Source organism: Metopolophium dirhodum, chromosome 6, assembly GCF_019925205.1.
Source record: "Metopolophium dirhodum isolate CAU chromosome 6, ASM1992520v1, whole genome shotgun sequence".
In the NCBI taxonomy this organism is placed as follows: Eukaryota; Metazoa; Arthropoda; class Insecta; order Hemiptera; family Aphididae; genus Metopolophium; species Metopolophium dirhodum.
The window spans coordinates 13,333,341-13,354,965 of record NC_083565.1 but is presented as its reverse complement, the minus strand read 5'-3'; the positions used below and the strand labels follow the sequence as shown (position 1 = coordinate 13,354,965).

The following is a 21,625-nucleotide window of genomic DNA, read 5'->3' as shown; positions in this document are numbered from 1 at the left end:
AAACGCATTTTGGACAATAATGAAATGTAGAATTGTGTACGTGTGCATTTGATTTGATTGCATAATCATACATTGCAAATAGATTAAATTGATCAAGTGGGAGAAACACCGGGTGAGACAAAGTTAGATATAATCAATTTACATATGATGAAACCAACGTAAATACGAGTATATATAAATATTATATGTGCTATGTGCATATATAATGATAGAAATGGAAACAATATTGAAAATACTTGGTAGAATTAGTGAAATAATATCAAGGTTAACGTGCAAACGAATATTGAAGGATTATTTCAATGCACTATATTTTGTTATAACGAGACTGCATTATAGGTACACACTCAAAATAATAATATAAAATATTATAATAGATGGTATAGTATACATGCGATCATGTATACTATATTACTATCTATACCCTTATCTCTACAGTTGCGTCTATTTAACCTACAAGTTACACGAAACTAAGGAGGGGATTGCACATGTAAAAGAATCTTATATAATCCCTACTTTTATATTTCTGTAGATAAAAATTTAAATGACCCTGTATGTATATATTATAGTTACATATTATACACGTAGTTCACAGACGTATATACAGATGTAGTAGTTAAATGTGCATGGTGATTAAAATGCATATACCTACATAATAATTGCAACGATATGGCGTCAGGTTGCATATTATTATGGATAAACCAGTTAGTCAAAAACATGATATCATTTAATTGCGTAAACTGAACTAGATGAATGATAATAATATAATAATAATAAACGATTTCAACTTTTGTTTGTGTACGCGCACTTGGGAAATCTCATCAGTTTTTAAAATTATACATACGTATATTAGATATTTAGAATATTGAAGGTAGTATACTTATATGCACACAATTTAATAACATAATTGTGAACATTATGTTTGGCGATTGTTGGTATCAATAAATCAGTGGTGTTCTCAAGAATTTTAAAAGGAGTGGGGGTTGAGGATAAATTTTATAAAAGATGTAAGGGGCTTATCGGCTTATATGCACAAAAAACGGCCTAAGGGGGAGGTAAACCACATGAACCCTCCCCCTTGGCTGTTTTTTACCTCCCCTCGTGAGTATGACCATGTAATTAATGATAATAAAAGATTAAGTATATTTGTTGTTGATTTCCCTAAAATTAAATTCCATAAAAAGTGAATAAAAATATAAAAATTAATGACTAATATATTAATAAGCGACAATAGGATTGCTGGTTATATTATAATTCACACGTAAACAGGCAACGTATGAAAGTCATATATTGTTATAAGTTATTACATTTTAACATTTTGTAACACATTCTAAGTTACCGATATCAATAAAGTAAACATGAGAATCTGTAAATTACATAAAAATCAACATTTTATTAAATGACCTTTGATATGTGTTGTGTATTTAATTGATTACGTTTTGAAGTACCTTTGCACTACTGCACAAAGAAAAAAATATCTTCCTGTATTATAGTAAAATACTTTTATTATTATTATTATTATAAAATATCAATAAAAATGGATTTATATTTGTCAATGCACTATCAAAAGGTTTTATTTATCTGGTCTCATTTAAAAAAGAGGAGTTAATTTTTAATTTCTGTAATTTTAGACTTCTCGAAAAAAAAAAAGATAAATTGTTAATTATACACTTGATGGTTACCTCTAAGTTGTACTAAAAAATGTAATACGTGTAGGTAGCGTATGTTTCATACACACTATTGTAATAACATTTAGTAAGAATGAAATATAAATGAACTTTGATCAGAAAAAATTTTAAAAAACGAGATTTTGTTAAAGCATCATATTATATAAATATATTATTTTTAAATTCTTTTTTTTAATGAAAATGTATAATCTATAAATTGTGTATAATAAGTATAAATTAGTGGAATAATATGAAGCTGTGAATAAATAACAATGATTGGGCGTTTTATATTAGAAACGCCTGAACATGAGTTATTATATTATTAAATATTATTATGACTTATTAATTAAAATTGATACATATATCAATAATCGCGAGATATTGTATTATGTTGATTTTTTTAACAAAGGTAAAACTAAATATAGCATTCAATAAAAACTAGGGCAATCTTCTGTTATAGATACTATCATTGATTATAAATCAATAATACAAGTATTTATAATCAATGATACTATATATGTAGGTATAAATATAAAATTCACGTTAATAAATATCAAAAACTATATTTTAATAAAAAAAAAATAACTTTCATGTGATTTAAATTGTACCATATTATAAAAATTTATTTACCTTAGTTCACTATAATAGAGTTACTTAGGTGTTTTTGTTCATGATTAGAAAATGGAAATAAAATATTATAAACCAAACTGTGTCTAATTACATTAAATAAACAACAAAATAAATTAAACTATTAATAAAATAAACAATAGAAGATTTTTAAATTATTTACATAGTATGGTCCAGAATAATCAATGACATTTAGCTTGCCCTCTAAGTAAACTATATTTGCAACGTAATAAATACTACAGATATTTAAGAAGTTAATTCAGTAAGATCGAGAATGGCTTATTGCGAGATGCGACGTCAAATACAATTGGGATAAGTGCCATGAAATAACTGAACATTTGTTTGAAATAAAAGTAATGTTATATTCAAGTGAGTATTTTATGAAAATGTTCCTACCTATTTAAGATTTATTTTCATATTATAGCTATGGAAATTAAAAAAATATGGATATAAAATATGCAAGACAATTATTTTACCTAAAGGTAAATGAAAGTTTACAAACAATTTCTTGAAAATTACTAACGATTTTTTTTTTTGCAAAATTTTTAGTTATAACAAAACTACATTCATGAAAAAATACTTATAAGGTTTTTATTTTTATAAATGACAACACTGTATGCATATTAGTTAATTTCGTATTTCAAAGCAGAATATTACTTGAGAATTTTCATTTATTTAATCGAATTTAAACAAGTTGTTAATTAGTTATATCATAAAACGAACAAAAATGTTAAGACAATTTAAGTTTAGGTGAGCAACGTGGGTTGGATTTGCGCTTTAATATTGTACTTACTGTAATATATTTTATTCGAGGAGATTTTTCAATCATTTTTCAATAAATTTTAATATTCGTTATAAATTTCTTAATAAGACACAATTATTTTAAAATTTAATGTGCGTATGTAGAAGTAATAACTAGATAATTGTTAATTAAATTTTTTTTAGGTATTAAATAGTAAAACTAATTGCAGTTTATTTTTTTTTTTATTTAAGATTAAAAAGGTGGGTAAGTGGATGTCACTTTGCTGTACAGTAGGTTACAAGTGGGTCACTGTAATGGATGGTGTTAAATTTGGATTCAATGATATAATATCATTGTATAAGAAAAACGATTCTGAGCGAAAACGGTTAGTCAGCCTTTGATATTACCAAGTATATTTGATGATATTATTGTGAATAAAGCAATTTATATATAACCAATTTACGTGGAGCCTTATTTTAAATTTTCAATCCTTAGCTATAAAAAGTTGAACATTTTATACATTTTCAACTACAAAATAATTATTAAATTATAAATTTGATAAATTTTGTCAAAATTCGAACTTCAAACGCTTATAAAAAATTGTGTGCCTATGTATTTTTAATATTTTACAATTGCTATATTGTAACAATATATCAGGAGCCTTGCATTAAATTTTCACGCATTTTTAACTAACAAATAAAATTTTATTGATATTTATAGAAAAAAAAACTAAAAAAATTGAAAACTGACAATGTCCGTAAACAGCTCAAAAGAATCAAAATATTTTCAAAATTTAATGGTGTATAGAAAATGCTAATATAAACATTCAGTGAAATTTTCAAGTATCAACAGTCATTTGTTTTTTAATTACAATAAAATAAGAAAATTGTTACATTTGAAATCGAGTGAATATCAAATGTTGTAAAAATATAAATTTCAGACGTTCATAAAAATTTAATTTAAGTTTCTTGTAGACATTTTTTTTTTGATAAAGGTAGACAAACTTATGACTAATTTTATATTACATTTTCAAATCTTAGATTTAAAAAGAAAAATTTTTATGAATTCTCAACTCAAAATAATTTGCTAGCTTTCGTGATTTTTCCGTATTTAGTCAAAATTTGAACTTTAAATGCTTATAAATAAAAACTGTGAGTAAGGATTTTTAATTTTTTTCATCTGCCTTTGAAACTATAACCTAGGACCCTTCTATTAAATTTTCAAGCATTTTTACTCAACAGATAAAATTTTATTGATATTTATAGAAAAAAAAACTAAAAAAAATGGAAATTGACAATGTCTGTAAACAGCTCAAAATAAGTCAAAATATTTGGAAAATGTTATGGTGTATAGAAAATGCAATTATAAACATTCAGTCAAAATTTCATGTTCCTACGGTCATTTGTTTTAGAGTTACACTAAAAACCAAAATCAATTTTCCCGAAAATTCCCGTTTTTCCTTAATTTTTCTTTTGTTTTTCACGTCGCTTTTGAAAACTACTGGAAATTTTTACTTTTGACCCCCCCCCCCCCCAAAGTACCAACTAGATTCACTTTCCTATCAGAAAAGTTACTGTTGAAGAAAATCCAAGCACTTTTTTTATCTTAAAAGGTGATGACAAACACAAAAATTAAAAAAAACACACATCATTGTAAAATCAATACATTCATCGTTCCACTCAGAATCTAAAAATTTAATTTACCATGAGGACCTACAATATTAACAATTAATGGCTTTATTGTTTAGAATTCTATTAATAGGTAACATTTTAAATCCATAGGATACATTGTGTATATTCAATATTATGAATTATTTTATGAGCAGCAATATAACCAAGTTAGTTAAATAGGTTGAATGGTTTTCTAGTGTACCGATAATTTGTATGCTATTTATTTGGTTAGGTATATTTTATCGACCCCCCCCCCCAAAAAAAAAAAAAAAATTTCCTTCGATAATTCGATAGGTTATAGCATAAATTAAAATAATAGAAATTGGATTAACAATCATGTTGAACATGCCTATTAATACTTTCAAAACTATTTGTCAGATATTCAAATTTGACGTTAGTTTTCTATAACGAAGGAAATAATATTAAAATATTACTACAAGACGATATTAATACAAATTTAGATTTGAGTAGAAATGATAACATATTCGTGTAGTTTGTAACAACATTAATTAATAAATAATATTATTTTCAAACATTTATACTTAGGCAATAAAATTAAAATTTTAAAAATACAGTTGTTACACGTAATTTTGTCTTTGAATATTTACTAAGGTTTGTATTGAAATTTTAAACTATATTATACATATGTTATATACGCCATGTTCTGTTATACACCAATCCAAAAATAAGAAGTCAATAAAATATTATTTTCGAATTTTCGATAAATTAATGTTTCTTTTAAAGAGTGTAATAAAACTACCATTGTTAATCATAAAAATAATAACAATAAAACAAAAAAACTATAAATTTTACAAAAACCCGTGGATGACATAGATTTTTCTCAGAGTTCAATCAGAACAAGTTTGTTTATTGGGTTAGGTATATTCGTATTATGCCCGGTATTATGTATATTAGTTATAAATTATAATACTATTATAGTATTATATGAGTTACGCATTTCATTTATTTTTATTTGTATATATTTTGGCGTTTAGTCAAATATTATATAACTTATTATGTTGCCTACTTGTTATTTGTAGTGTTTGTATTTAATATAGTTTTTTACATTTCTAATGCGCACTCCAACTCTTGCGAAAACCAATTAAACCTCTCTTGTAAAACAATAAGGACCAAGTTAAATTATTATTGAATTAATTTAATATTATAATTATACACATACCTACATATACATGGTAAATACTTAGTTCAACCACCGTAAAAATCTCCGACACGAAAATAAACAATCAAAAATTATAATGAGACAAATAAGAAATGAATAATATTCTTTTTAAAACAATTAATATTTAGATATAAATATTTGGTTAGGTTATTTCAAATTCGTCGAAAAATAAAAAGGTAATATAATATTGTACAAACTATTATAAATATTATATTACGTATCATGCTATATCTTTTTATTATAGTCATGCCAAGTCATTCTCGCATAATACATTTATTTTTAATTTGATTATAATTGGTTAATTTATTACAATTTAAATCTTGATATCATAGATGATTGACATCTTACAGTTAACACGTTCATTACCTAGCTGAAAACATTGAGGAAATACTTTATTAAGTAATCTAGATAATAAAAAACAAAAGGAATAAATTGATTATTTTTATTCAAAACTATCATAAAAATTTTACTACATTTGTAAATTTAACCTGTAAATACTTATCACTATAAATTTTAATTTATTTTAGCTGAATCGACTACCTAGTTGAAATGATTTAAAATATAATACAAATTGATAATATAAATTATATTTGAAAATACAATAATGTTCTTACAACCACACATTTAAGGTCCTAAAAACAATAATAATTTAGATTAGTCAACTGAAACCACAGCATCTAAGAAAAAGTGAAGGAGTGTTATACCTAATATCTAGACAATATTTATAGGTAATTTTATAGCTAAAACACAAAGAACTGTATTTTGTAGCTTTGTACTATACCGAAAATAAAATAAAAAATAACCAAATAACTCAAACGAACAGTTGAAGACCCATTTTTCGATTAACCACATAATAACCACAAAACTAATGATAAAATAAAAACGTTTAAATGCCTTTTGTACAGGTTAGGATTGTAGTTACACAAAATACTAAAATTTAAATTTCTTAAATTATTAGATAAATTAATAAGTTTACCATCAATACGTATTTCAACTATATAATGTAGTTTACTCTAACTTTATTTTTTTTTTAAAACTAACCATTCTTAAACTAAATATTGATAGTTTTTAATTAATCCAATATAATTAAAATATACTGATACAATTATAAAAATATTTTTTTAACTTGAAATAATAATAATAAATGATAAACTTATTTGTTATTTCTATGCGCTGTATATTTTTACTTCTGTATTGAAGTAATTCAACGAATTATAAAACAACGAGTTTGAATTTGCTATTTTTATATAAATTGAATAAGATATTATACTTAATATTATATTGAAAATAGTTTTGTATTTGACGCCGAAAACACGATAATTAAGTAACAGTTTTATATACCTACCTACATTATATATAAGAAGAATGCATATAAACTTATTATAACTTAAAGAGAAACCGTTAATACATTGAATACAGGTACCAGTGTATTGAAAGAAATAATTGTATAAAACTTGTTTCAAAGAAACATATTTTTAAAAATGTTGTTTTCAAATAAAAGCTTGTAATGTTATATTTTTATCGAAAAATTGTTTTGTTCCCTTTTAACGAGACAGCGCGTAGGATCTATTCATATTTTCCATGAATATTTTGTCCACATTATATTCAATTTCAATACAAGTTCTTCATTAGAAACAGAGTTTGGATTAAATATATATTAAAATGTATTCACAAAATTACCACACACGTGAATAGATATATAAATATATAATATATACATTACAATTTTCCGATATATAGAGATCATACAACTAGAGGTTAGGTTACGCAAATTTTTAACGAATCTTATTGTGCATGTAGAAAATAAGAAGATGTGCAACACAAGTTGGATATTTCGTTTGGTTGAACTATTTAGTTAAAATAATAAACTTCAAAACGTAAAGTTAGCAAATATTCTTATTGGATTAATCATTATTGGCTCACAATGTTGTTAAAGATTACTTTTCGTTTACATAAAATATAAGAAATAATGAAATACCAAACGAAAAAACATAAACGTACTTGTATTTAACTAATTAGTAAAAAATACGATATTTTTTTGTCCCTTATTTGTCGATTAAAAATGTTCATAATTACTTACTATTTTTTATAAAAGTTTTTTCACGTTTACAAAACTTAAGTAATAGATATCATTATATAAGAACAACAAATAAATAAAATAAAAGTAAATATACCTATATCTTTTTATTGTGTACAAACAAACAACTTAACCAATTTATTATACTAAATATATTGTTCGAAATTAAATATTCAAACAAATTGTTTTAAGTGACATCCTGCAGGCATATAAATACAATTTGAAATTGATTTAAATTATCACTTCAAAGGTTGTATGCGGGTAGTTATACACAGTATTCAAAAAACAAAGGACCGTCCAGGTACTATTAAACATAAAATAATAGATCATAACAGCGAATATGATTTCGGACTAGTTTATATTTAATATTGCAAGGTGATAATTTTATTCATATTATTTAAATAAATAGTTTACGGTCGTAAAAAAGTATTTTCGATCTTGTTAATGTACATACAAATGTTATGATGATCTATAACATATTTCAATAAGGATAAAAATACATAAAAGTTTACTTAAGTTCTGTGCTGATTAAAATGTATAATGTTTGACGAATAATTTTAGTATGAATTCCATATTATAGAAGAATAGGTAATTTTGTTTTTTATTTTCAAAACGCATCTACAAATGCAACATTTATTTATTAAATTTATTAAATAAGAAATATTTTAATTTAGTGGGCATGCAGAAAGTTAAATTTAGTTCATAAGTAAACAATTATACACAACAACACCCAGATTTATTACTTCAATAACATTTTTTATAATACTATAATAAACACTTTTTTTTAAAAAAATATTGCATAAATTGTACGAGCACTTTGAAAAGTGCAACGTGAAAGTTAATTAGGTATTGGTTAACACAATGTCTAGTAGCATGTATTGTGCAGAAATCAATTTGCACATCCGATGACTTACCTATATATTAAAGAATAATGAATATAATATATCAACCAAAGTACATTTTTGAAAGTTGATCGAGCCTTTATTAATGAGTACCTAATGGCTGAAAATACCTAAAAACTTCTGAATGAAACGTGTACGATAACCATACAACTTATGCGAATAATAAGTATATTTGTGAAGTTCTGTGGTCTTTTTCGATCACACAAAATTATTACTATTAAACAATAAACTCGAAAATTAGTTGCAACAAATCGAATTAGATAGAGATGTGATTAATTGGCACATTGTCAACATATTACAAAATATGCACTGAATACATTGTATGTATATCAAACCACTTCTAACAAGACGCAAGTCCAAAATTTCCACCTCCCCGTCATTAGAGACAAAAAAAATGTAAGTAACTATTATTCAATGCATTGTATTATGAATTCTATTCAATCACTGAGCGTCGAATATTATATTATAAGCCAAAGAAGATCAAGGTGGTATCTCCCAATGTTGTGTTACGAAAACAGGCCGGCGTGTACGAGAATCCTGCGTACATTTACATTTAAATAACTAAGTAGGTGGCGGATGACAAATTTCGTAAAACTTTATATTATTTAATATTATTATTACTTGTTTCCGGTGGGCTTATCGGCGGTCTGCTGCAAGTCCAGGTATTTGTAGCGATCGGTGTAAGTATTGTTGTTGTTGTTGTACTTGATGTTGTTGTTGTTGTTATTGTAATAGTTGTTGTTGTTGTAGTTTTGGAAAGTTTGGGTCGGAGGCTGTGTGGGCAACGGCACCAGAGCATCGTTAAGGCCGACTGCCGGGGGATGGTTGTTTCCGTATGTTGTAAAATTATAATATTGGTCGTGCGACTGCGGCTGAAAGTCGGTCGCCGACGGATGAGGGGGAACGCCGTGACAGTCGTACGATAGCTGATTAGGCGAGTATCCGGGACCATACGACATGGGCGACATCGACGAAGAGGATGACATTGGCGACGACTGCGACGACGACATGGACCGGTAACTGTTGTCCAGCGGCGTGATCGGAGACGACGAAATCGCGGTGCACATGTTTGTGTGATCGAGGTGCTGCATCGCCGAGTCACGGAGTTGGTGGTACGACACCTGCAGGTCTGTATGGTGGTGCTGCTGCTTCTGAATATGTGACGCGTATGGGAGACGATGATGGTCTACGACCGGCGCGAAACCGGTTACGCCGTGCGGCATAGGCGTGCAGCCCGCGTACATGAACGACGGTACGATCGCGGAATCGTCGCAACAACCGCCCGGGAACATGACGCCGCCGTAAAAATCGTTCTTGTACCGATGCGCCAGTTTTTGGATCTTTCAAATTGTATATATTATAAATTACAATTATCCTACGACGAGAACGAAACCAAAAAAAAAAAAACGAACCAAAACCGAAAACACAATATTATACGATGTAGATAATTACAATAACCTGAAGCGGTGAGAGACTTACGAACAAAACGGTCAGGACACGTCTAATAATAATAGTATCACCGGCGGTGGTTAACGGGAGAGCGCCGTAACGGCGGCGGCGGCACGAGCGTCAAAAACCCTAACCGCACTCAACTCGGAATCGCGTGTACAGCACATGTTGCTTCCGTCTCGGCGACTACTTCTGGCGGCCGTGGCGAATCGCTCGACATTGACACATTGAAGGAAGGGAAAAAATCACGGGCAGGCGGGCAGGCGGACCGCCTCCGCTGGTGGGTCGTCCCGCCGCGTATGCGCGCGCGGTCCAGTCCTGCAGTGCAGCCGGGCCTGCGCACGGTAACACCGCGGGCAGCGAGCATGCGCGCGCGCTCGCTCAGTCGGTCTCCCGCGGCGGCAACACTGCACCGACCGCTTGGCGGTGCTCTGGGTGCGCGTGACGCGGCGTTTTGTGCATCGCGCGCGGCGCGCCCGCAACAAGACGGGTCTGCCGTTGCACCGCCGCGCCGCCGACGGTAACTATGCAATTCTCATGACCCGAGGTCAGGGTCTGCGGCGACCCAGGAGTAGGATACACCGGTCGCGATACTGACCCATATCATATAAATAATATATTATACTATAATATTATAAATTAAAATATTATGGTTTTTGACTTGTTAAATATTATAATTTGTACGCGGTTTAGAGTGCTCATAATACTTAATTTTATTACGTTTCCGCGACAACTCGATAAGACTTATCAAGCCGAATCAATGTAATAAAGTATATGTTTTGAGACCGGGGAGGTTTCGATTTTGGACCCAGATGACCAATAACCTACACGGTTAAAGACACTTATTAATTTATTCGAAAATATTATTCCGGGGAAGGGGTACCCTACATATATTATTATATTATACATAGGTACATAATGCTGTTTTCAAAACATTTGTATTAATTTTAAGCTATTGCCTATTAATACCCAGAAACTATTCACTGTTCTATACTTCTATGGTAGGTGGTATTGACTCGAAAGTTAATTACAATAATAAATTATACTATAAATGTATACAATAGGTATTTTAATAATTAAATATTAATAATATGCATACCAAATGCGATATTTTCAGCAAAAATTAAAACAAATAACCGTCATACATACTTAAAGTAAAATAAGTTTGTTTTAATATAAATATCAAAAAACATATTACATATTACGTTTGTATATTTAATGATGAAATATACATAGTAATATAGATTGCTGGCTGACAGACCTTCATTTAGAGTTGTTTTTCGTATGCAGTCTTTATCATAGAATTATTTAACACACACACTACAGCTGCAGTGACTTACTCTTTTACGAGGTTCACTCCACACCCACCGTACAACAAAAGCAGTTACTAATTCCCCTTATAGAATGGTTTTGACTGAAAATGTCAAAACGATAGTTATATAATTAGTTTCAAATCAGGAAATCATATTGATTTAAATCTTAATACCTATCTAATAATGTTCCATTTAATAAATTTTTTTTTCACCGCGAAAATACGAATTGTATGCAAAAATAATTATAATCTATGTGCTCAAATCTAAGGTTTTATATTTTAGACAACTGGACATAAAATTATATACTACTTCCTTACCTTGGTGGATTTGAGCATACAGTCCCTTCTGCACTATATCGGGATGAAGTAGACTTTTTATCGTCTGTTCCTTGCTCTCGATCTTCTTCTTCGGCATCGCCGCAATCATCAACACGAGAAGAATTGCTATTGTCCTCCATGACTGCTATACCTAAAGAATATTCAATTAATAGTAAAAGTCAATTTTTTGTTCGTTAGGCCACAAAAATCTTATTTCGTAATAAACGATAAATTATTTAAATATGATAAATTGATAAACAATACTATCAAGCAATAATTTCAAAAAATAATTTGTAAGTATAAAATAAATCTGTCGTTGAAAACGTATACAAAATAAATTCCTTAGTATATTTTTAAATAAAAACTTTACTAGTTACTACAAATATATACAATCAGAATACATATAAATATAAACAAACTTTGTATTGTGAGTCATTAATATTTGTATTATGTTAAGTATATATATTGGTATATTTAATACGCGCTGAACCAAAAATGAATCAAAAATAAAATATTTAAAACGACCTGATGCATTTTATATTTTTATTTTAAATGCAATTCGTATAATAGAATATAAAAATATCCTTTTTAAGATATTTTCTCAGACATTTTCATTTCATTATATACTATAAAAGAAATGAGACAAAATACCTAATAATTAGTAATATTGTAATCATGTACAATATTGTACTCATGTAATTATACTCAATTAAAAAAGTATGCAAATTCAAAAAGAACTGGAAATGATTAATCAACACGACAAATTATACGCGCTTTGTGGTTAGGATAATTATTGATTATATTGATGAATAAGAATTTTCTATTCTTTATATTTGTACAGTTAAAATTCACACAAACACGTTTGTTCAACCTACTCTGTGGTAAAAATGATTAAAAAAATAAACAGATCATGAAGACGATTTAAATTACAATAATTATTTAATGGTAAATGAAGAAAATATAAAATTAGGTAAGATTTAATATTTTAAACAAGGATAAGTTTTTATCATTTTCGATCATATGTTCAGTATATTTCACAAAGCATAATTTATAAATGTATAAAGAAACAAATCATAATAATATCTATTAATTCACAGAAGTAAGTAAGTATTTACTGATTGTGAATTGTGAAAATGTAAAGAAGAATTATCAATTTTGTATTTACTGCACGTGTGCATATACGATACTCAAATATTAATATTCTATAGCTACCTATTACGACTGTCCTTTTAATTGGATTACTTACCTACTAACAATTTAGATAATATGTATACAATTAAATTGATTTAAAATACTGTATTACAATACTATTATATATTCTAAAAACACTTTATCAAGGATACAATTAAAAAAGCCAAAAATATATATTAAAAAGGGCACAGAAGTAATTATAAGAAATACAACTTTTCGCTATTCATTACTTAAACTAGGTTAGTATAAGTATTTTAAAGTTAGATAATATTATACAGGTAGCGAATTATAAGTTTATGATTAAGTTAAATTAATGATACATTTCTTAAAACTGTTATACTTAAATTACAAATAAATGTACGTATTTTACCGGGTTAGAAGTTACATAACTAATTTATATTACTGTTAGGTTTAATATAATAACTTTGGTAATACTAAAGCAGGGAAAAACTTAATTATTACCTATAATGCGTACGATTCTTTATTCTTTATTATGTATTACTTAATTTTGTGAATAACTAGACACCAAGACAATATATTCCGTCACTAGAAAATACTGCTCAATTTTTATTCTTTAATTTTTATCAAATTAAAGAAACAAGGAAAATAACATAAAATAAACTACTGAATTTACTAACATAAAATAAAATAACGCGTTTAATTAAGACAGTCGAATATAAGATTTCCAACTGATTTCTATTAAATATTTTATTTATATTTTCAGTCAAGTTTTCAGTTTTATACTGTTTTCACTCTACAGCCTACAGAATACAAAGAAACACTTATTTATCACTGTGCTTAGTAATGTTCCTATTAACTAGGCAGCTAAAAATATATTGACCAGTGGTGTACTTAAGGAGGGCAGTGAGGGCGAATTCACCCCCCCCCCCCAATGACTTGAAGAATCATTATTGGTTTTATATAGTTATAAATTGTAATAGGTACATACTATATGTTAAGGCAAAACGAATTTTTTTTTATATTGAACATTTTTTCATATAATAATATGAAAACATATACTTAGTTTCTACACTTATCGAACAGTAACCTTACATACTTACACCGACCGTTTATCTGTGGTAGGGGTGAAATTAAGGGTGGGTGAGGGTTAATAGATTCCCCCAAAACCTTTATAACATTTGTGAACAAGAAAATAAGACTTTCTTTTATAATCCATGCAAGTACATTTATTATATTATAATACAAAGAAAATTAATTTAATATTTTGAATAAGTTCACTTTATAACTTATTACCCAGTATTACTTTTTTGAAACATATATATTTCAACGAGTTAAGAACAATGGTGCAAAATATATTTCAGGAAATCAGAATTTTGGAATTTATATCAATTTTTATTCCCAAGTTTGCGATTCTAAGTTTATACGCATACGCACAACACTGAACTTTACTGCCACGCTTATAGAGAATTTTGATTTTTTTTATGAAAACATATTATGTTATACACTCGGTTATACAAGATGTTATAGCTGACTGGAGTTTCTAATAAATTTGTTTGTACGTCCTGGGGAATGGGCGTTTACTTCGTAGTAGTCAAAGCAGTAATCTTATCACATAAACAATCGCATACTCGCATAACGATTTACATTGTCCCCAAGCCCGGATAAGGGGGGCAGGGGGCAACGTCCCTAGGCCCACGTTTGTAAAGGGCCCATAGTCTTCTCGGCTTAAAATTACATTGAGTGATAATTTATACTTTTTATAGTGACAAGAATATATTATTTTTCTTGTTTTAACTAACAGGCGTTGGGGCCCGTCACCATGTATTGGCCCCTGGGCCCTCCTGAAAGTCTTAATCCGGGCTTGAATTTAACACCAAAATACCAAATTAAAGATATTATACTATATAAATATTATTTTAATTTATAGCAAGTTGTCTATAACCAGAAATCTTCTTTGAAATTGAATATTTAGCATTATTTTTCTAGAAAAGGGTCATCGCTCATCAGACACAAAAGTGGTAAATTCAATAGGATAGAATATAAGCTTGTATATAATAATTAATAATTTTAGTGTCGCCCCCTTCCATACAACTAAATCAAATACGCCACTGATATTGACACTTATATATAAAGTACAACGAAGAGGAAACATAATATAATTATTCAATTATACCTACCTATACATACATTAGACTTAGTTTCATTAAATTGTGTTAGATTTTTAGATTTTACAGGATGGTACAACATAATATAATGGTACTACGAAACTACACTTCAATTCGTTCAAACAAGTCTAGTTGGGTAAATAAAAGTGGAAAAAAAATACTTTTTTAAAAAAGTTCATGAAGTGGTTACTATAAACGGATCAAACAACGTGGACAATATGATACTTAGGGGCATTTTGACCCCATGGATCAAAGGTCGTAGCCATTTTTTTCTAAAAATAAGATGATATTATAATATTTTAATTTATAGCTATCCCTTCCGTGAGATTCACTTGTGATTATGCGAGCAGTATATTATCAGGTATGAGGTAGGCAATCTAAACTGTAAATCGAGGACCCCGCGTGGTACGTACCTGTGTGTATAATTTTACTATAAAGTATCAGAAAATGCAAAAATTGGGCCACCAAAACCATGGTTCGAATTCTAAAATACACAGGCTTATAATTATTATTTATTATTATTAAAACCAATAGCAACCATTTATAAACAATAAAAGTAATCTCAAATTTTTTTCTATATATGATTTTTTATTGATGCTTCTATTGGCCGTAGCGTGATGTTATATAGTGTCAGGCTATACCTTCCTCTATAAATGGACTATCCAACGCAACAATAATTTTTCAATTCGAACCAGTTTGACTGAACAAACAAACTCTTCAGCTTTATAATATTATAGTATAGATTAATAATAATTGTTGTTTAATAATAATAATTTAATTTACACCAAAATACATAATCGATAAGCTCTCATTGTATATTATTAAAGTTTTTTAAAAATATTTATAAAAAAAAGCTCGTATCTCGGCTGATATTTTGTAATTTGGATAAAACATTATTGGTGGTCAAGCGTGTATTAGAGTCGTGCAATCGTAATAGTATAACAGTTAAAAACGATTATTATCAAATCATTAAAACATATCTTAACACATATTATGTTATATTATGTGAGTTGTAGAAAATGGAAAACAATTAGAGAATAATATGAAGAGATAAGATGAGATGATGGAGGCATTGCACCGCAATTAACCGAAATAGCTCGTAGATAGCCAAGAAGAAGAAGAATATTAATAATATTATACACCTTAGAAAATGAATAAAAACAAGTAGGTAGGTAAGTAAGTGTAAAAATAAATACGTTAACATTGTGGGTACACAAATAATTAGATAGATATCGCGATATGAGGATATTTGAGGTAGGTGGCAGGTGTATGATAAAAGTAACGCGACGTTAAACAACGACGGTTTTCCTAGTGGGGGACTGGTGCATCAAGTATACACTGCGCAATCTGAACGCACTATTGATCGGACCAATTCGGCGTCAGTGACGATAGCTGTTGACCTATTTAGACCGGTACACACAGTCTACAATAGTGTTATATATGGACAATACTACGAGTAGAAACTAAACAAAACTTTAGAAGAATATACAACAATGACAATGAATGTTAATATAATATAATATAAAGCTAAATAGATATAAAATAAATATGTAAAATACGATTGTTTCAAGGAATGATATTAAAACTTCGAAGTACCTAAATATGATGAGATTATTTTAAATTAAGCAGCATTTTATCAAATATGAATTTTTAAAACATTTGTAACTAAAATCGGTGTTTTTATATTTTCTTATCCAATGTAAACCACAAAAAATAATGAACTTGTAACTTGTAAATACTAAATGCTATATAGTTGTATAAACAAAAAATTGTTAAAACAATTAATTTAATAAAAAAAAAAATCGGTGAAATACAAGTACGATTGCGCACTTTATACCTTTTTATCTGCAAAAAATGCAACGCGATTACACACCAAAAAATGTAGTTTGTTATGTGCCGCAAATACAACACAATTACGGACCAAAATAAAATGTACGATGTACCTATGAACGAAATTAATATTGTTTATTTGAACAAAAGTTGTTTCAATTGTTTTATACCAAATTTCTAAATAATATTTTGTATTTACAGGATTGGCAACATTATTAAATTGTTCACTTGGTTAAAAAATGTATAAGTACAAATTTTAATTACGATTAGGTTGAACAGATATACAACATACCTTTATATTAGTCTTGAAAATATACTGATAACTATTAACTTGATGAATGAAGGAAAATCAGAAACCCCGACTTATCAGAAATCCGATAAAATTTAGCAATCGAGATACTATTTTATTAGCTGATATTGGATTAGTACGTTGTCACATTTCCATTGCTTTTAGTGTGTTTTGTACGAAATACCAATTTAGTACTCACTGTTATAAAATGTGCTGTGATATAATAAAATACTCGACAAAATATGTTGAAAAAACAATGGATGTATATCTATTTAAAAAAACAATTGAGACATAAAAAGGTAAGCTATACATTTTAGTAGGTCATAAATATAGGGAATATAAAGTAGGTACTTAAAAGCATGGTAGTATTCGATATTTCGATATCAGTGTACTAACAAAAATTGTAAATAGAGTATTGAAGAATAATTGTCACTTAGAGAATATAATCATGAAATAATTTCGGAAAATATCGTTAATAGAAAAATATTAAATTTCCTAATCAAAATAAAAAAAAGGTGAGCGATTTATTTACGAGACCAAATAAAATAATTCGACAAGAACTCTGTAGCACTGAAATTGATAATATGCCGATATTAGACTATGAAGAAAGTAGGTATGTATGATTTCCGTAAAATGATGTACACCGAATATACAGATATATAAGTAATATGTACTTTCAATATTATTAAATGTTTGTAAAAAACAACTAATGAATTATCGATTCCTTTTTCCAGCCTAAGTATTAAAATCAATAATTTTATTAATTTTGACAACAAAACAATTTGAATATGTTAGTAATTTTAACAAAATGTTGTCAAAAATTGAACTTCAAATGTTTAAAAAAAAAATGTGATTAGGAAGGTATTTTATTATTATTTCGCTGAAATACTAAAAATGTATGATAACAAAGAATAATTTTAACATATAGATACTAATACCTCAAAAAGAACCAAAATATTATATAATTTTACCATGTCTACAAAATGCTAGTAGAGTAAGTCTAGTATTTATGAGTATTAAGCAAAAATGTCCAGTATCTACAAATAATTATTTCTGAATTACAACAAACAAACAAAATTAATTTTGTCTTTGAAAACTTAAATAAAGGGGTAAATGGTTAATAACAAAAAAAACAGCTCTGAAGAAAATATGATATTTGGATCAATGAGTAGATACACTATGAGATCCATTAGTTGTATTGTTTTTACTTTTTTTGCAACCTATAAGAAAATATAGGTACCTACTTAATATTACAGTAGGTAATCTAATATACAATACTCATACTCAAAACAGATAACCAGTCTTTACGTATAAGTACATAAGCCACAAAAGTTAAACAAAATTAAAATCATTTTAAGGAATTTTTATAAATGTTGATAAACCAAAACAATTAATTTCGAAATTATATTACCTACTTAATCAATAATAATAATATTTAATACACATATTACAATAATATCTGCATTATGTAAGGTATCTACATAGCGTAGCAGCCAGCGGGGCATGGGTGAAAAGGTTTTCAGTGATACCAATTCAACATGATAAAGGTATACTAAAAGTAGCTTAATAAATAAAACCACATCAGCATTAGATACACATTTTCTGTTGATCAAAATGGTATGGAATAAAAATCACCATCTATATAATAGTATAGATTGCAATTTGACTAGAAGTTGTATTTTTAAGTGCAAAATCAAATCATATTATTTAAATGTATTAAAAAGTAAAATCATAGAAAAAACTAGATTTTTAAGTACATTTCTAGGTAGGTACCATACAAAATAAAGACTATCTCTAATGCTATTAAATTATAAAATTGGCCTTGATTCATAAATAGAAAGATGGTACCTACACTAAATGTTAATATAAAAAAATTCCAACAGAGTTAAAATGAACTATTAATATTATCATCAAGAGGATTGTAATTAGTAATAATTACTCAAATAATTACAATACCTACTATGGCTTATGTAGTATGTACCTACCTATATTATAACATAGGTAATCCTTTAGGTAATAATTATTAATTTCACTAAATATAACTCTACATAATATTATTAGATATTTAAACAAATTTAAACCACTATCAACATAATATAATAATTACCCAGTTATATAATATTAATATTATTGATAAAAATATTGCTCAATAAAATTTGTGTCTACAGAACAACCGAATATAGTTGACTTATTAACCTCAATGCTAATGTAAAATAAATTTAGTACATAACAAAATTTAGAAAAAAAATAACTTTTAAAATATAAAATGCACTGTAAAAAATATGATAATATAAAAAATAAAACTATAAAAATGTTATGTTTGCACGATTAGGTACAACTGATTACATTGTAGTACAATATTACTGCATTACCTACCTAACATAAATATTAATCAAAGTGTTATACCTATTTTATTTTTGAACTGGGTGAAAAAACCACTTAAAAAGTATTTACCTATCAATAAATTACTCCATAAATTATGTATAATATGTACAGCATAATATTAGCTATGTTCATAATTTATCCAAAACTTAATTTCACAAGCAATCGTTACATTATGTGTTACTTAAAACTATAGTTGTCCCTAGTCTATTTATGTGGAAAGTAAAAAATGAGCAGAAAAAAACTCAAAACACACTATCTAGGTAGGTATATCAAACATTGTTATACATCTTTCATTGTGTCTGATCAAAGTATGCGTCAAGACCATTGTCAGGTAGGTAGCCTAGTAAAAGTTTAAACACTTATAATATGTTATTTCATTCTTAATAAAGAACATTGTAAGAAAGGCGCTAAGAAAAGTGTAGAATCGCATACAGCATAATCTAGATCAGAATGTTATTGTTAACTGTTACGTTACACAGTGAACGTCATCACCATTCGCCTGCGTTACAACCGTGGCCGTACAAAATAAAACACACTCTACGTAGGTAATAGTATATAATAGGCATACGTACTTGTACAAATTGCTTTTCCGTCAGTCTTATAAGCGATGATGTTCAGTCTTGTAGTGCAGTCTTATCGTGCGGCTCATATGTGTGCCAATTTAACTATTTTGTATCGTGGTGGTCATCCACAGTCGTGTTTACGATGCGTCTAAGAAACGTTTGTCGGACATCTGTCTGGAAGTTCTGCGACCGAACGATATGACTGATCGTTCCTCGACCGTACACTACATGTCATGGTAGCCACCTTAGAGACAAACCTTCAATAATATTATAACAAACGCACCGAAATCACATACGAGATCCGCACACGCCGAAATACCGAGCGTCATCCAAGCGAGACGCACTAGCACCGAGACGAAACAGCGAAGAAATAGGTCGAACTATATCGTTATTCGCAATAATCAAGTATCTATAGCAAAACTAATAGGTAATAACTAAATTGTTAATTATTGTTATTATTTCAATTATTATTATACGATACGATCACAATATACGAACGACAACAAACCCGACCCGACCCATCAGACGCCATGTTTGTTGTTGATGGTCCCATTATCACTGAGTCGATCATAGAAGAAAAAATCAAACGAAAAAAAAAACAAAAATCATGTATTATGCAATACAACTACTGCAGAATGGTATGTTCTAGAGACAGTGCAGCTTCTGACACTTTTAGCCGCAGCCGTCCTTTGTTCAAGGTTTCGCTCGGTATTATGAACTATTGCTCATTTATTGATAAATTTTATCCCTACATTGTTATGAAATGTGAAACGAATAAATCGATTTTGTTCTTCGATTAATTGTTGTTGCGTTTTCATTGTATAAATCATCCATTATAACTTATAATATAGGCATTATCAACACAAATTATGAGAAACCTTGCATTCAATTTTCAAGCTCTCAAGTAGGTACCTAGCTATTAAAATTGAAAGTCGTATTCATTTTTATTTTTAATTTGTACCCATAATTTCGTGATTTTGACAAATGTTGTCCAAATTTAAACTTCAAACACTTTTAAATTTTAAAATAAAACCATGACTATACCTATGCATTTTCAATGTTTTTAACTGATGTAAAAGCAACTAATAAGGACCGCTGAATTTAATTTGTTGCATAGGTACCTACAAACAAATTTTTATCGTCATAAATCAAAATTAAATTTCTAGAAAAAGCAAAATTATTTTGAAAATTACATAATTATGTCTAAAAAATCAAAATATGAATATTTAGTTAAGATGTCAAGTATCTAAGGTCATTCATTTTTTAATTACCTATGTCCTATATACAACAAAATACCAAA

At 28.1% G+C, this 21,625-nt stretch overlaps 1 protein-coding gene across 2 annotated transcripts in view; it reads right to left on the bottom strand.

Moving 5' to 3' along the window:
• Positions 1-20,883, bottom strand: part of LOC132946239 (circadian locomoter output cycles protein kaput-like) — a 44,824-nt gene extending 23,941 nt beyond the window's left edge. Inside the window, exons 1-2 of one of the 2 annotated variants that reach the window (XM_061016121.1) lie at positions 20,335-20,883; positions 11,942-12,092 (exon numbers count right to left, since the gene is read on the bottom strand). In XM_061016121.1, coding sequence (XP_060872104.1) covers positions 11,942-12,081 — 140 coding nt within the window. In that variant the 5' untranslated portion in view covers positions 12,082-12,092; positions 20,335-20,883. Of the gene's footprint in view, positions 1-9,483; positions 10,556-11,941; positions 12,093-20,334 lie in introns of those variants that run through there. The other variant, XM_061016120.1, reaches the window with a different exon arrangement.
• Positions 20,884-21,625: the final 742 nt, after the last annotated feature.